General features: G+C 38.1%; 1 protein-coding gene across 1 annotated transcript in view; it reads left to right on the forward strand.

Annotated features, from left to right (window-relative positions):
• Positions 1-18,928, forward strand: part of eml5 (EMAP like 5) — a 104,326-nt gene that overhangs the window by 17,729 nt on the left and 67,669 nt on the right. Inside the window, exon 2 of the mRNA XM_079633622.1 lies at positions 14,664-14,823. Within this exon, the coding sequence (XP_079489748.1) occupies positions 14,664-14,823 (160 nt within the window). The remainder of the gene's footprint in view (positions 1-14,663; positions 14,824-18,928) is intronic.

Below are 18,928 nucleotides of genomic sequence, written 5' to 3' on the forward strand. Positions count from 1 at the left end.
TGTCAAACGCAGCGCTAAGATCGAGTAAAACTAGTATTGAGATACAGCCTTGGTCAGAAGCTAAAAGTAAATCATTTGTAATTTTAACCAGCGCAGTTTCTGTGCTATGATGTGGCCTGAATCCAGACTGAAACTTTTCATAGATATCGTTTTCTTGCAAGAAAGAGCACAATTGAGCGGACACAACTTTTTCAAGTATTTTAGACATAAATGGAAGATTTGAAATGGGTCTGTAATTTGCTAGGTTATTTGGATCTAATTGTGGTTTCTTAATAAGAGGTTTTATAACTGCTAGCTTGAATGTTTTTGGAACATGTCCTAAAGATAAAGACGAGTTAATAATATTGAGAAGAGGCTCTTCCACTACAGGTAACACTTCTTTCAGTAGTTTAGTGGGTATTGGATCTAATAAACATGTTGTTGGTTTAGATGCAGTGATAAGTTTATTTAGCTCTTCCTGTCCTATAGTTGTAAAGCGCTGTAGTTGTTCTTGAGGGGCGATAATTGAGGCTGAATCATAAGACGCTGTCAAAGATTGTACATTTACAATTGTGTTTCTGATGCTTTCTATTTTCTCAGTGAAGAAATTCATGAAATCATTACTATTAAGATGTAACGGAATATTTTGTTCAGGTGATGTCTGTTTATTTGTTAATCTAGCCACAGTGTTAAATAAAAACCTTGGATTGTTTTGGTTATTTTCTATTAGTTTGCGGAGATGCTCAGCCCTGGCTGCTTTTAGAGCCTTTTTATAACGTGACATACTGTCTTTCCACGCGATTCTAAAGACCTCTAAATTAGTTTGTTTCCATTTGCGCTCTAAGTTACGAGTTTCTCTCTTGATAACATGCGTAGCACTGTTGTACCATGGTGCTTTAGTTTTCTCTCTAACCTTTTTTAGTCTAATTGGTGCAACAGTTTCTAATGTACTAGAGAAAATGGTGCTCATACTGCTAGTCATTTCCTCTAGTTCATCTGTTTGTTTGGGTTCACTGAGGAGCGGAGATAGATCAGGTAAGCTATTCAAGAATCTATCTATAGTAGTTGGAAGGATTGTTCTGCCTGGTCGATAACGTGGCGCAACATGACACATTTCAGCCGTACGTAGTATGCAAGTTACCATGTAATGATCAGTGACATCATCACTTTGCGGTATAATATCTATATCGGTTGGATCGGTTCCATATGATATAATTAAATCTAGAGTATGATTAAGACGATGAGTGGGACCACTAACGTTTTGCTTGACCCCAAAGGAGTTTAATAAATCTGTAAACGCAGCTCCTAACGCATCATTTGTGTTATCAACGTGTATGTTGAAATCTCCAACAATTATTGCCTTATCGACATTGACCAATAGATCTGAGAGAAAATCTGCAAACTCTTTTAGGAAATCAGCGTAAGGCCCTGGCGGTCTATATACGGTAGCCAAGGCTAGAGATAATAGGGATTTCTTTCTTACATCTAGGAGCGTAACGTTTAGAACAAGTACTTCAAACGAATTAAACCTGTGACCTGTTTTCTGAGTAACATTAAGAATATCTCTATAGATTGTTGCAACACCGCCGCCACGACCAATCAGACGGGGCTCATGCTTATAACCGTATCCTGGTGGAGTGGACTCATTAAGACCGAAATAATCATTTGGTTTAAGCCAGGTTTCAGTAAGGCAGAGTACATCGAAGCTATTATCAGTGACCATTTCATTTACAATAACCGCCTTAGGTGTAAGCGATCTAATGTTTAGAAGACCTAGCTTTAGAAATTGTTTTTGTTCACTAATATTGAGATTTTCTGGTTTAATCACAATTAGATTTTTCTTAGATCCTACAGTAGATTTATTGTTTGGCCTCACTAAACGAGGAATAGACACTGTTTCTATATAGTGTTCTACACTGGTACTTATATCAATTAATTTGGGACAGCAAAGAATGTGATTTGGACTTTGACTTACTAGTCATATGGTGTGTAACGTCTTGGAGATGTTGTCCGACAGAACAGCCGCTCCGATTCTGCTGGGGTGCAGGCCATCAGCACGGTAGAGCCTAGGTCGCTCCCAAAACAGATTCCAATTATTTACAAAGAGCAGTCTCTGTTCATTACACCATGACATCAACCATTCATTTAGTGCAAACAATCTACTGAACCTTTCTTGTCCTTGTCGGTACGTGGGAAGCGGTCCAGACACGACGATCTTTGCTTCAGGCGATGTTCTGCGTACCGTCTCGATCAGGCTCCTGTAGTCCCTCTTCAGAACCTCCGTCTGCCGCAGCCTGATGTCGTTCACCCCCACGTGCAGCACGACAGCTCCGACGCGCTCGTCACCGTTCAGGATCTCGGGGACCTGCGCAGCGACATCGAGAACACGAGCACCAGGAAAGCAGTGAGTGCGCACCATACCTTTACCTGAGGTAGCGCGGACATGCCGGACCATGGAACTGCCGATGATCACAGCGTCGTCGCGTTCCGTCTCGCGAAGAGGGGAGAAGCGGTTCCGGGTGGAGATCTCGAAGACCGGGAGGGGCGGAGAGGTCCTTGCTCTGGTCCTGGCTCGTGTCTTCCGCTGTGGCATCATCCAGGGTCCATGGTGCTGTGTCGGTGTCGGGGTAAACGAAACCAGGGGTGCTCGGGTCCTGTGCAGAGAAATACACGGAGTAGAGGAGGCCGGAGTCGAAAAGTTACTAACCACTGACTTGTGAGCATCGGCGCGTGATGCTTCAAGCGCTGATCGTCGGTCTCGCAGCTCGGCCTGCCTCCCCAGCAGATCACGGATCTGCTTCTCCACGGACTCCAGCTCCAACCGCACCGAATGCAGCTCAAACGTGTCCTCACCTGCACTCAGAGGTAGACACACATACGATGTATTCGCCATTATGACAGATGAACAATAAATTAGCAGTGATGCTACCAATATCACTACTAATTTAGGACTGAAATCATGGATAGAACCCGTATCCTTCCAGTGATTCGAGTGTAAATAAGACGGTCGATAGGAGAGACCACGCGTGCAAATGCTAGCGGGCTAACTTAACGTTAGAGATAGTAACGGAAGATCGGAAAGTTGGATATAACTAGCGATATCAAAGCAATCCGATTGTTTTTATTTTTTATTTATTTTTTATAGAGAGTAGTATCGGAGATATGTTCACACGCTCACAAACTAACGTTAACAGTTAAGCGATTCGAAACACAAACACAAAAACAAGCGATTTGAAACACGAACTCCAAACACAACCAAAGCGGTTCGACCACAGACACAAACTTCAAACACAAACAAGCGAATTCGAAGCACAAACACAAACTTCAAACACAGACAAGCGATTTGAAACACAAACTCCAAACACAACCAAAGCAGTTCGACCACAGACACAAACTTCAAACACAAACAAGCGAATTCGAAGCACAAACACAACTTCAAACACAGACAAGCGATTTAAACACAAACTCCAAACACAACCAAAGCAGTTCGACCACAGACACAAACTTCAAACACAAACAAGCGAATTCGAAGCACAAACACAACTTCAAACACAGACAAGCGATTTAAACACAAACTCCAAACACAACCAAAGCGGTTCGACCACAGACCCAAACTTCAAACACAAACAAGCGAATTCGAAGCACAAACACAAACTTCAAACACAGACAAGCGATTTGAAACACAAACTCCAAACACAACCAAAGCGGTTCGACCACAGACCCAAACTTCAAACACAACAAGCGAATTCGAAGCACAAACACAAATTTCAAACACAGACAAGCGATTTAAACACAAACTCCAAACACAACCAAAGCAGTTCGACCACAGACACAAACTTCAAACACAAACAAGCGAATTCGAAGCACAAACACAACTTCAAACACAGACAAGCGATTTAAACACAAACTCCAAACACAACCAAAGCGGTTCGACCACAGACACAAACTTCAAACACAAACAAGCGATTTCGAAGCACAAACACAAACTCCAACACAAACAAGCGATTTCAGTGATTCGAGTGTAAATAAGACGGTCGATAGGCGAGGCCACGCGTGCAATGCTAGCGGGCTATCGTTAGAGATAGTAACGGAAGTTCGGAAAGTTGGATATAACTAGCGATATCAAAGCAATCCGATTGTTTTTTATAGAGAGTAGTATCGGAGATATGTTTACACGCTGGAAAAATAGAAAATGCTCGTTTATAAATGAGTGTAAAGAACAAAATCAACGATTTATGAATCAAGTCGACGGAGCTTCAAATACAAACACAGCGCTCACTCGCGACGCATCAATATCGTACTTTTGCACGATATTGAAATTTTTCGAGTTTCACCTGTAAATAATTCCTCAATTGTTTGACCTGTAGAGGAGAGGTGTGCTATCGCTTTTCTAAGCGGTCAGACTTATTTTGACCATATTTAGCGTTTATTGACTAAACATTAAAATAATTATCAGCTCTCAGACAGAATTTTTATATCACTGCTTCCCTAGTAAAACCACTCTGAATAACCATAGCAACTGCATAGAAAAAGTCTGGCAACCACCCTAGCGTAATGCCATTGAGTTTTACACGGGCAAGCCGCACTCACTTTTTCATCAGACAATGTTAAAATCAAATTCATGTTTTAATCTGTTCGCTGACAGCTCAGCCTCGGTCACTGTTAGAGTGAGTGTCAAACTGTTTTTGGATTTGTTTGTATTGAGGACAAAACAGAGATTTGACCCATCTGTCCCTTAGGCAGGATTGAATGAGAAATTTGAAGTTAATCTTCCTGGTCTCACTTGGCAATAGCACTGCTAATGAGACAGACTGGGGGCAAACACACACTTATTAAGCCGTCGCAGAGGCTAAACAGACCCTCGCTGTAATCCACAGGGTTGAGCTGACCCTGTCTTTGTGTTTAGGAACAGATTCAACTGACTGTCTACACCAATCTGACTCACAGAGGGGGGAGAATGATAATGAAATGCGCTCACTGATTGCACATGCTTATTTGTATGCGCCCATAAAAACTGCGTTGGATGCAAATTGGGGAAAACATTGTCAGATTTCCCTTATTGGGGGTTGTTTCTAAAAGCCCTGACACACCAAGCCGACGGTCGCTTGTGACCGTTGGCTCTCGTCAGACACGTAAATTTTTTTTGGACCGATTCAGCATGTTGAATCGAGAACTCTGATTGGCTGTTCAGCTTAGCGAACGAATAAAAGCGAAAGTGATGAAAGCGAGCAAAGAAGTCAAGACGACACAGACAGAAGGCTGTTATAATTTTACGTCATCTTACCTAAGCAATCGAATGCACAAATATTTTCATGATGAGCCACTGGAATAAAGAAAGTGATCAGCGTGATTGATATTCGAAATGGTAAGCAAGCGCCGCTTTGTTTACGGTTTATATATCTGCAAGTCTTTCGGTTTCCCTTTTTGAATGACGAAAATAGACTATTGATACCTGCTGATATAGACTGATATTTACTTCCACGTAGGCGCAGAACACACGTGATAGTTGACAGTCGCCTTTATTCCCTTTGTTGTGTTCAAGCACAGCTATTTGGCCGAGACGAAGCCGACGAGGGGCGAAGACACAGTCAGCGTTCGTCACCACTAGTTCTTTGACGTCGGCTTGGTGTGTCCCGGGCTTAAGTTCCAGGTTGTGAAAGATGCAGTTGACTATGTTCTAGCTTATTTGTCTGAATATATGCCTGGTTGTAATTCTCTTCTTTGTCATTTGATCATCATTACACTAGTAACTGCTTCTATGATCATGTACACTAGGCATTTTATCAACTTTTTCCAAGGAACCCCAAAATAGAGGTCTTCACGGGTCCACTTGAATCCGAAAACCTGAGGTCCGACCCGAGATCCGAGCAGGTTTGGGTTCAAAACTTCGATGAGTGCCTCGGACACCGATTGGGTTCGGTATTGACTTCTGGTCTCGGGTAGTTTAAAGGGGTGGTATAATGCCCATTTCACAAGATGTAAAATAAGTCTTTGATGTCCCCAGACATCATATGTGAAGTTTTAGCACAAAATACCCCACAGATATTTTTATAAAGCATGTTAAAGTTGTCACTTTTTGAGGGTGAGCAAATACGCACAGTTTTTGTGTCTGTCCCTTTAAATGCAAATGAGCTGCTGCTCCCGGCACAGGGGGGCGGAGCTTCAACAGCTCGTGTCCTTTTACCTCACACACACATGCACTGGAAATTTTTAACAACTTTTAGCCTTTGTTCAAACCGGAGTCGGAAAGATGGAGAGACTCAAGAAGAAGTGACAACATGTAGACATTTCTGAATGGTTAGTTGGTGAATGTATGTAGCTTATGTGTAGTTATCTTCTAGTCACTGATTAGCATATTCTGTCTTGATCATCTACTGTATAAATCGTGTTCTGGAGGCGGGGTTAATGTAAATTTTAGGGTTAGTGATGTCACTAACCCGGGAGGAATGTCGTGTAGTTCCTACCAGCCATTTGTTGAAGTCCTTAAAAAGCAATTTCTTTAAAATAAAATATCTTCCTTTGCTTTGAACTTTGAGCGTTGTAACTTTGCAGATGTTGTCTATGCTCAAACAGCAACATTACACACTAACTAAGTTAGAAAAGTGAAATCATACTCAACCACCCCTTTAAAATAAATGTGCTTTTTCCGAATGGATCAGAGAAGACCCAAATTCTTTTAAACTGATTTTTTTTCAATTCTCTGACAACATTATTATTTCACATTTTCTATGTTCTCTGAGTCCATGCTTCTACGTGCAATGGCCTTTTGCACGGTTTCTTCTTTAGACTTGCCTACCGTTTCAACGAGCGTTGTCAGCATGGATTCAAATAAGCTTTAATCATCTTATGGTCAGGTGAATAACATAAATAACAGTTTTTATAACATATAAAAGTTATAGGACGTAAAGAGGTTGCAGTGATGAGTGATTGACATTTCAGCACTTCAGCGCGTACTTGCGCATTCCTGTTAAGTTCATTCTTGAGAAACGCACGAACAAACGTTTGTAACCTCACACACAGAAATCCATCTTACAGTTATAAGATCCATCAGGAAAAGCCACTCGCCCTTCGCTGGAGATTAGATAAATAGCGTTGCAGACAACACTAGCGAATCCATGATTTATTAGGCTATCGATTTAATTTGTATCGAGCTATCACGTTTATTTTTCCAATCCACTGGTCACAATTGAAAGCCTAACTCAGAAATAACTTGTATGCATTGGGCAGGCAATAATATAAAGCAATAATAAATAAGTAAATCAATAAATGAAAGTAATGGAGCAGCGGCTAAATCAGTCAGCAGGACACCAGGGTTTCACTCACTGATTTATATCAGAGTAAACTGGCTTCTCAAATGAGAAAAAATGTAGGACAGGACTTGATTTTGTTCATCAGAGAAGAGATGTCGTTGCAAGAGGGAGGGGAAGTTCATGATTTTGATGAAAGATTACAAGGGCACATGAATAAAGGAAAAATAATTACGTTCACAGATAAATCATTTATAATAAACACAGCAATATTCCATACGAAAAAGAAAGAATTGTCAATTTTGATTTCATGGTGACTTTTATACCCATTTATATTTTGTGAGAAAAATATTAAGAGACAGATTTACTAACAGCTTATGCCAGCACAAACCCTCTTCTGGCTTTAAAAACTACTGTCAGGATTTACTAAAGACAAGCAGTGAAAAATTTGCGCTGAGAAGGCATGGACAGGGTTAAGGCGTGACAGGTGAGTATTTCAAAATGAATCACGCAAGCTGATTTACTAAGGTTTGCGCTAGTCAATTTACTGGTATTTGCGCCATTATTTACCGGCCAAAAACAGCATTTCTGAAACCAGACGCTAATTTGCGCTGGTCTTGGTAGATTGTGTTGGTCATCATGGAAATGATCCGTCTGTGTCTGTGTTTTTTAATGTGTGTGTCGTCAGTGGATCCCGCGCAGAACTTCCCACTCCCATCTGCGCTTTTATGAGATTGTGCTATCACGATAATTACTGTTTAGTAAATCTGGCCCTAAATTTCTCAAAAAATGTGTGGACCCCTAGTTACACTTTGCAGCATCCAGACAAAATTTTTGCCAAGGTTTCATTATTACCAAATTTGCATAATTCCTTCAGTGAATTACACTGTAAAAAATGTTTTTGGTTTAACTTAAAAAAGCAAGTTACCTTGTTGCCTTAAAATTTTTAGTTTGTTGTAATTAAAAATTTGAGTGAATACAATGAAGAAGAATGGTTTAATAAACAGAAACTCAAAATATTATGTTATCTTCACACATTAGTTATCGAAGTTGATTTGACAAAAGATAAAACGTTGTGATGATAAATCATGTGATTTTACAGTGTAGAAGCTAAAATAACGCAGACAATTTATAGAAATACATGATGTATTTGTATGTAAGCAGAATTGTTAGTGAAAAAGAAGGCAGAGAGCCAAAAGTATTCCTTCTTCCTGAAAGTCATGTGAATGATGTTTTAAACCCCTCTGAACCCCGTGTGGGTTTCTCCTGCATGGAAACAAATTGTATCAATTATTTATCTCTTTGACATAAGAAATCATTTTGCGTTGATATTGAGAGAAAGGTTGTGCTGCTGTGATGGAGAGTTGTGCCGAGGCTCAGTGCTTTTGCTCTATTTTCAGTTATGTGAGATTATGTAATCCACAGAGAGAAGGAGGACTGGCGACGGGCTTGAGGGTTCGATCACTGAAGGGAAATGTAGGAAGCCACACAGCAGCTCAGATTTGAGGATAGAGGAACTGCTTTTAACTGGTATCAACACAGCTGATTTTAACATAAAACAATGTAGTGCAAAAACGTGTTGCTTTTGATTAATACTGAATATCATTCTGCATGATCAGTAATATTATGGTCGTTATTAGAATGATTTTAGTGTTAAACTACAAAAAAACAGTCAGTGCTGTGGGTGAAAAAGACTCACTAAGTAGCTTTCTTTCAGAAATATTTAATCTGTTATTTTATAACTACATTTTGTTTGTTTTAAATGGCTTTTACATTGATGATATGTAAATATGATAACATTAGTTAAACATAAATGTACCTTTGTCTGGAGTCTTTATCTGTTTTGTTATTGCTAAGTAAAACTAAATCTATTCAACTTTTATTTTGATAACTGAAATAAAGCTGAAATAAAATGCAAATATTAGATGATTTAAAAAAAACTTGGCAATTAACTAAGTTATAAGTTAACTTAGTAAGTTAAGAAAAAAATTAATATAAAAAACTAATACAAATTACAAAAACACAACAAAAATAATTTAAGCAAAAAATAAAATAAAATAAAATCTATTCAAAAGAAGATTAAATACTATGATATTATAATTATTATTTTAATTTATAAAATAATACTAAAATACTAAAATAACACTGTTCTTTATAAGGAACTGAATATAATATATATAATACTTCTCTATCTTTAAGGCAACTGACACATAGCAGCACTGAGGTGAGGGAAAATAGGTGAAAAATAGGCAAAATCGGTGAGGAACTGAATAGATTAAAGTTATTTATTTTAATTTATTTAAAAAAAAAACATTTTAAATAGATTTTTGTTTTTTATATAGTGAAAATTGTATTTTTAATCTTGAGGATAGGTTTTTATTTACCTCTAATGACAGTGCTAATACTTTGATTTTGAAAGTCATAATTTGGATTGTATAGCTTTAACAAAGTGCTCGTAGCCCTGGATGAGAATTACTGATGTAGAAAGAAAGAGGGAACAGGTATGTGAGAAAAGCGATTCCGGGAGCAAGAGAGACAGATTAAAAAAGACAGACAAGGCAGACACACAGCGATGTTCATGAGCGCTACGGCTCCCTGAGGGGTTTAATGTAGTCACTCCTCCTCAGTGCCAAGCAGAATCACCCTGGCAGGCTTAAAAAGCTGAAATCTGAAGGCTCAGACTGTGGGAGCTGGAAACTCTTGCTGAATATAAACACACACACCGTCAAGAGCAGGAGACAGGCACCAGAACGCCCTCGAGAACAGGGAGACGTTTTGACAGATAGTCAATGTTAAATTGTTGGTGAGATTGTGTCTCTCAGACAATTCAAGTCTAGATGAGAGTGGGTTCAAACGGAAATCTTTTTTTTATTGAGCTTCAAACAAAAGTTTCCGAGTTTACTTGCTTTATAAAAACAGCCTCATTTCATCCACCCCAACTCACCTTTGCTTTTCAAAGTTTCAAACAGCTGACAGAAGCGTTAGTTGCGTGACAGTAGCTTATGTTTTCACACTGGTCTAGCTTTTCCAGTAATGAGCTTTTATTTCCAACAAGGAGTAATACAGCAAGACAAAACGCTACATTGCTACAGTTATGGCACATTGTATTGCACATGCAACCATGTCAGACAAGGAATGTTTTAAGTGCTTATACATAGCCTTCTGCCATCTCAAGCTACATTAATACATTATTCTGACCATTTATAACAAAAAAGGCTGCTGCTTTCCCAGTTCTGTCATGATTATGTCTTCCTATCATTAGCATTCAATCGTCTACAATATGTAATTGAAAAAAAAATAGAAAGAAGTGATGAAATGGACACTTAATACTGGATGAAATTGTATTAATATTTTTATATAAATGCGACCTAGTGTGAATGGAAAACCAATACGCATTTAATCATGGCAAAGATTTTGGTGAAAAATCCGTGTAAAATTATTGTAGAATTTTCTGACTATACAAATATTAACTCTTTGCCCACCAGCATTAAAAAAAAAGACGTCTTTGACCACTGTGCACGTGTCTTATATTTTGAAGTGTCTCACTCATGACATGACACTCGAGTTGAAAGAAGTTAGACCTATTTTTCATTCCTCTGCGCTGCGTTTCATGCTTTTAAACGCAAAACCATGTTTAGGGGCTATTCACACAGAACGAGAGACAGGGCTGTGGAACGGGAAAAAAAGGCAGTCTAAAGATACACATTTCCACTTTATTTCCACTTAAGATATTCTACTATCTATACTGTAAGTAACTTTGCAATTACATGGCAACTAGCAGTCATTAGAGTATTAGTAGACTGTAGGGGTGGGAATTGGCAAAAATGTGATAGTATTGCGATATTTGGGCCATGATTCAATATTATTGCGATTCTTAACATATTGCGATACAGCAAGTATTACGATTCGATTCTGCGATATATTGCGATTCATGTCCCCAAAATTATTTAAAGCCATTACAAAAAATGAAGAAAATAAGACTGCTCAACTCTCTTCAAATGTCACATTTAATTCTGTGAACATTATCTTCTACACATTAACTGAAGTGCAAAGGTTAGGAGGGTAATGCAAATACTTTGTCCTTGAACTTTCAGGACACAGGACCTTATTACAGGACAGGACGTAATTATTCTCTGAATTGGAGACCTCTCACATGAATTGTGAGCTTCCAGCACATAACTTAAAATTATTTAAATACAATATAGTAACATAAAGCAGACATAATAGAGTAACATAAACCTGATAATAATCACATAAATAAGAGTAACTTAGAGCTTAAATCAAATTGAGAAAAATAAACAAAAATGTGTATTGCTAGAGTCCAGCCCTGTTGACTGCAAGGTCATCAACCAAAATTTGGGAATATTGACATTTTTGTTTAGAAAAAGGAGTTGGTCAACATGTGCAGCTCAGATGTTAACACAAACGTAAATTATCAGAGTAAACTCAGAGAAAACCAATCGAGAAAACCATTAATTTAATAATTTAGTATTGCAATACTATGCGCTACTGTATCGATATAATTGAGTGTGCAAAAGATCGCAATACTGAACATAATAAATTTTTTCCCCCACCACTAGAAGACCATCTGCTTATTATCTGCTAACACTTTATTTTGATGCTCCCCAACAGACATTACTGACTATAAGTAACTTTGCAAGTAAGTATGTCTACTTATTCTACTAACCCAAACCCTAACCTAACAGTCTACTAATACTTTAATGAGAGTTAGATGACATGTAGTTGCAAAGTTACTTCTAGTTAGTTGCTAAAGTGGGCTATCGAAATAGTGTAAACACATTTTATAATAGTTGGAACTACTTTTGACTTAAATGTGCCACATTTCAGATGCTTGAGTGCAATGGTAAAACACATGTCCAGCCCATGTTTACATAAAAAAATTATGGAAAAGAACAGTGCAGTGGAACGCAAAAACGTGTTCTGCGTGTTCTTACACTGCTGATAAAAATGTAAAAGAGTATATATGTGTGCGTGACGGAGAGAGAGCGAGAGACCGTAGTAAAGCTGGACAGATGTTACGCAACATTTGGATGCCTCTGGGATTTCCTAGGGCATGTGAAGGCAAGCCTGAATGAATTTAGTGAACTAGTGTGATGGTGAGAGTGAAAACTGCTACATGAACAGCGGTGACCTGATTTTTCCACCTATTTCTGCACCAGGGCATTATTATGGATAATGTGGGATGAAAATAAAAGCTTATTTCAAAATAAAGAAGGAATAGAATGAATGTCGACTATAAACACACAAAACATGCGGTGTTGACACAGTCTTTATCTGAGCCTCGGTTTCATGAGTCTTAGGTTGCAGAAGGACAGTGTCTTCTTCCGGTTATCTCTTCATGGGTCTCTGATAACTAAAAGCCTTTCTCTCACTTTCACTCCTGACTGTGGGAAATGATAAGCAGTAATAGCTCATCTTATTGTAGCTGTCCACAATCTCTTTTTTAAAATCAGTTATCTGTATAAATCAAGGCCAGATTTCGAGCAGGACCATATCCCCAAATATTTTATGATGTATTTCTGGAATGTGTAACATTGGCAGAATGACCAGTTAGCGAATTTTAGCCATTGCACTGCAAGTGTCCTTTCCTTTTGTAAATACTTAAAGGGATAGTTACCCAAACATGAAAATTAGCCCATGATTTACTCACCCTGAAGCCATGTGAATATGACATTGTTCTTTCAAACGAATACAACCGGAGTTATATTAAAAAACGTCCTGGCTCTTCCAAGCTTCATAATGGCAGTGAATGGCTGTATGTCTTTGGAAGTCCATCAAAGCGCATCTTTTTATTATTAAAGTGCTCCACGCGTCTCCGGGGATTAATAAAGGCCTTCTGAAGTGAAGTGATGCGTTAGTGTAAGAAAAATATTCATATTTAAAACTTCATCGACTAAAATATCTAGCTTCCGGCAGACGGCCGTACACATCGATTTACGCCAATTACTGCCATTAAGAAGCTTGGAAGAGCCAGGACATTTTTTTATATAACTCCCGATTCTATTCGTCTTAAAGAAGATGGTCATATACACCTAGGATGGCTTCAGGGTGAGTAAATCATTGGCTAATTTTCATTTTTGGGTGAACTATCCCTTTAAAGTGTAAGTGTTCTTGTTTTTGGGTAACAGACCTCAGTACTCACAGGGAGACTGTGCTATTATTCAAGTAGTTAGCTGTAAAGAAGTTTACTTTAACTAATTTGCTCTTCAATCTGTTGTTTCGACATGACAGAAGTTGACCTGTGAATATTGGCTGTAGAAGAAGACAGTTTACGCTAATGTCTGCTCTTGTGCCCTTTGTGGCTTTGTACTTTAAATTGACATGAGAATTAACTGATTACCACATTACTGAGTGGCCTGTTGGTTACAAAACATAGACTGTAAAAAAAGATGGACGACGCATCTTCACTCTCTTCTATTGTAATAATATGTGTCAAGTGCTGACATCTTGATTCTCGAGTCTGCGCATTAGTGAGCGTGAAGTGGATCCGCGATATCAAGGCCCCGTCCACACTCACGCAGAATCGTTTAACACAGTTTACTGCAGAGAAACTCATTATGTCGTGTGAAATAAACAGTTATGGAAATGTAGAAAAGTTAAAGCTCCAATCTCCTCCTCCCGAAGATCCAGAAAAAAGCGTAGAATAAAATGTGAAATTGTGTTTGAGCTTGTGTTCACCACAGACCTTATTTCAGAGATAAAAAAAAAACAACAAAAAAAACATTGACTTCATGACGATGGAACTGGAAGTGCTAAAATGCTAAATTGTTTTTGGGTTTTGGCCCGCAAATATATGACATCCCTGCAGCCCTCTTTTAGTTCATGTATTTGTATAGAATAAGTTTGCGTAGGGTTCTAGCAGGTCACGTTAGTCAAGCTCGCATCAGCTGATCCACATCTACCTATAGGAATACGACGGTTATCACTGTATACATATATAAGCTCCTTCAGTATTATCAGCAGCTATCGCGTTTCTGAGGAGCTTATTACCCTCCTCCTTCTCCAGCTCCTCCTCTCGTCGAGTCAGGATTGGGTATCAGACTATATTCTCGAATTATGTTGTACATTCAAATATTGACATTAATGATATCTGCAATACATTCTTGTTGGTTCTGTTCTGTTTACCCTAAGGGGGGTTATTGCTGCTCTTATCCATGCTATCTGACATCTTATCCGGATGCACCGGGAGTTCTCGCCCAGAACAGAACCATACCGCCAATCCAAACTATATGCTAATGGTCAATCGCATTTGACGATAGTGGTCCTGACAGAATTTGTGGTTCAAATAGTGATTAGCTGATAGGTTTGAAAAAGTGTTTGCTTCACATACTTGTGTAGAATTTGTTTTGCCAGGTAAATATTGTCCGTTAATCAGCCTTTAAATATCCTAACCTCATTGTCTTTCTCTCTCCACAGTTTAGCCCTGCATCCAGAGCGAGTCCTGGTGGCCACAGGACAGGTTGGAAAGGAGCCGTATATCTGTGTGTGGGACTCGTACACTGTGCAGACAGTGTCCATACTGAAGGACATGCACACACACGGTATCGCCTGTCTCGCCTTCGACCTTGATGGACAGGTGAGTGTTCAGAGCAATAACTTACTGCAATAAAAAAGATTTCACTTCTTTACCAAGGAGTTGACATTAACAACTCATAAGATTCATCTCTCAGTATGAGGTGCTGTGAGGTTTATTATTAGTTGGTAGTCAGATCTGTGAACACACCAACGGTGTGACTCCCACAGTGTGACAGTACGTGTGAGACTGTATAACTGTGTGTCTGCCGGAGCGGCTGGTTATCACCTTGACAGAAACAACACACAAAATCCTCACCAGTCACATCAAATGACAAATTTAGGGAACATAACCAAACTTTTCCCTTATTGAATGTGACATTGCATTGTGAGGGTTGACAATGGCTATAAGTTAATGGCTTTAGAAACTTCCATCATATACTAATATGTGCATGCTGCACTTTCTGGATGGCTATACTTAAACAGTGTTCAATAGAACTGCTGCCAATTCATTTTCAGCATTTTTTGTAAAGCTGCACGAACTGCCTCATCTAGACCAAGTCAAGCATTGTTTTCTTGCTTATTTTAGGCCTCAAATTTGATTGGTTGAACAGCAATTCAAGAGTGCAAGAGTCAAAAGAGACTTTCAATGTATGTATCTGTATTTGCACATTCCAGAAACAGAATCATTCATTGAATCGATTAAAAAATTCTCATTTATTCAGGAACAAAACAAGTGACTGTGTTTATGAGTGAGTCATTGAATTATTCACTTAATCAATTAGTTCAAAAACGCTGAACTACTTGAAGTGACTTTCCTTATGGATAAGTCATTGAATAATTCACTTAATCAGTTCATTTAAAATGCTGGTTAATTCAGGATTGAAACAAGAGACTGTCTTTATGAAGGAGACGTTGAATCATTTACCCCACTAAAACACTGAAGCGTTCAGGAACAAAACAACACTGCTGTGTTGCAACAGTTCGGCTGTGGCTTCGTTGAAGGAGAAAAAACAGACACAGTATTATCTTAAGCCCTATTCGGACAGGACTAGTTTGCCAGGGGGTCGTTTGAGAAATTCATGTTTCACAGACGTAATTTGTGTTGTCCGAATCTGCCAAGTTTGTGTTTTTCTCACACAACCTCTGTAAAAATTCCAGCGCAAACTACGGTACCTACTGTTTTTCGTCAAACTCAACGATCCTCTGAGAAATCTAATCCCGTCTGAATGCGAATATCTCTGATTGCTGATGTTGTGTTATCCTAACGCTTCTCCTCGTGTGTTTTTGACCTACCTGAGCTACCGTTTGCGCACCAATCTTCAGCATGCTTTAATTTCGTTTCAACATGGATGGTATCCGATGAAAGAATAATATATACAATTAATAAATAGAGCCAAATGGCGGAAACTGCGAAGAATGTCCATTTTAATATCAGTGTCAGGTAAGAGTAAGCTACTTGTCTAGATTTCTCTGCTCAATTATTTTAAACAGCCACTGCTATAAATCTGTGAAGTTTACTTAAATGTTTTTTTTATAATAATAAATTAAAATCATGGCCTTCTGTCCCAGCCACATCTATAAAACACACACTCCCTCCTCTGTAATAAACAGAGATGTTAGTCCAGTCCGAATCTGTACATGAAATCACAGACGTCGAGTGATAAGAATTACAACTCGAACGTCATTTAGAAAACTAGTAAAAATTTCGAATTGGGGTTTATTCTTTTTTTTGTTATTATTATGAGACAAATATATTAATAATATATTACTTTTGAAATACAACTGCACTGTAAAATAAAAAATATTTCCTAATTATATATATTTTTAAATTTACAGTACTAAATTTACAATGCTTACATCTAAATTTCTTGACTTGCAAGAGTTAAACAGACCTTTAAGTTTCTGTGATAACGGGTTTACTAATGCTTCTCATTACAAATCTAGTGAATTCATTTGTCCATAACTGGTGACGGTTGAATTCCCAGATGCACATTCTCACAACACAAACATTAAGTGTGTTGCTCTAAGATGCTTAAAACAATGGATCATGAGCTGTATGTGTGTAAAAGAACACAGAGACATGTTTTGCTATGAAACAGGCAGCACAATGGACTATATACTTGTTCAATTAAAACACACACACACACGCACGCACGCACACACACACACACACACACACACACACACACACCCACACACACACACACACACACACACACACACTTGCAGTGTGTGTCAATTTTCTGTTGTAGAGAAGAGAGCAGGAAATCGCAGCTAGTGTTGGTTTATCAATACTGTGGTAAATCAGTATAGAAATTGTTAAACTATTCAGAATAGAAATGTATCACAAAAAGTAGCTTTTTGACTACCTAGCTTTATAGAAACCATATAGTTGGAAACCATATTAGTTAAAGATGTTATTGTTAGACTGTTATTGATATCCATACATTTTAATCTGCAGTACTGTCAAATGTGCAAATGTCAGAAAAAAAAGAAGATTTTTAGCAATTGCATTTATTTGTTAAATACAATACTAATATTATTATATATTTTTAAATTCTGACACATAGTAAGTGCGATATTGATTTATTAGCAACAGGGAGCACACAAACCTCAGCCAGCCTGATTTGATCCAAAACACAAATAATAATACTGTGTCTTGTAGTCCACTGGCACTCTGGCAGTGTAATACTTTCAGTGTAAATGTGATATATTGAATTCTAAACATTGAATAATAAAAGGCCAAAGAAGATTAGAGTTGGGTTACAGTGTCAATTCATCAAAAGCACTCTACCTCACTGGAGGAGATGATAGAGTGATAGAATGAAAAAGTTTACCTCTGAGATTGGCATTTCACATTTCTTAGCTCACTCTCACTTTATCTAAGAGAATTAACCTATCAAACCCCCCCTTCAGCTGAGAAAGTGATTTGCAGAGTTCCAGCAGGAAATTGGCCTCATCATTTATTTCACACCGATGGATGAAACGGCAAAGAGATGAGCGGCAAGACACAGTCTCAAAGACCCGGGGTGTCTAAAGCAACACTTTTCTTCTCGAATTCCTCAAAGGTTTAGCATCCCATAATTGACTGAAGGCACTCTGTTTTAGCCGGAGCCAGCGTGGTGCAACCTTAGAAGAGAACTGGCGCATCAGGTTTGATGGGAAAACAACATACTCACATCAAAGGGATGCTGAACTAATGAGGTCCCTTCAGCAAACAACATTTGGGAAGATTACACATGATTTGTGCACAGTTTGAGAGGAAAATGCTTCTGGCAGTTTTAGTTCAAATAGTTATCAGGAAGTATATTGGTAACAGATTCATATGTGTGTTACAATGTTAAAGGCCTGTTCAATAATGATAACTGTGAACATAAGTTAACTATAATGTTAACTGCATTAGCATCCACACCAACAGATGATATTGAAATAACTGTTTAAATGCTCAAAACCAATAATAGCTTTAAGTGCCCGAGATCTTTAAAGCCAAGTGGATTCTGATTGGCTGCCAATGATTTTATTGTTCATCAGCTGAAAAAAAAAAACATGAAAAAAAGTGATTCCAACGATATCGTTTCTCTGTGCCAATATCGTTATGGCCAGTGTTGGCAATGTAACGCATTACAAGTAATCAGATTACTTTTTTGAGTTATGTAATCAGATTACTTTTTTGAGTTATGTAATCGGATTACTTTTTTCAAGTAACGAGTAGTCACACGTTACTTTTAAATGTACAAAAATATCTGAGTTACTTTTTCAAATTAGTAATGCAGCTTGCTTTACTTTGTATTGAGGACTGACAACTCTCTTGTCTCCATATTGAGAGAAATCTGTAGTAAGTGGAGAGGCGTTATTATTATGTGCGCTGTGTGAACATGATGCTTATTGTAGTTCTAGACTAAATGTAAGCATGCATTTACTCTCACTGTACAAAAACAGATTCAGTATTCCTAAAAATGAATAAAAACAGAAATGCAAACTCAGAATATTATGCAAACATGCAATACTTAAATATGTTAAATAATACAAATATGCTTTATATATTTAATGTCTCTTAAAACTCACTTCAAGGCCATTGCTGACCCAAGAGTAACGCAATATTGTAACGCATTGATTTTAATAGTAACTTTCCCAAACACTGATTAATGTTGTGGTGTGGACTTCGC

The sequence above is a fragment of the Phoxinus phoxinus genome (assembly GCF_949152265.1).
Source record: "Phoxinus phoxinus genome assembly, chromosome: 13".
Classification (NCBI taxonomy): Eukaryota; Metazoa; Chordata; class Actinopteri; order Cypriniformes; family Leuciscidae; genus Phoxinus; species Phoxinus phoxinus.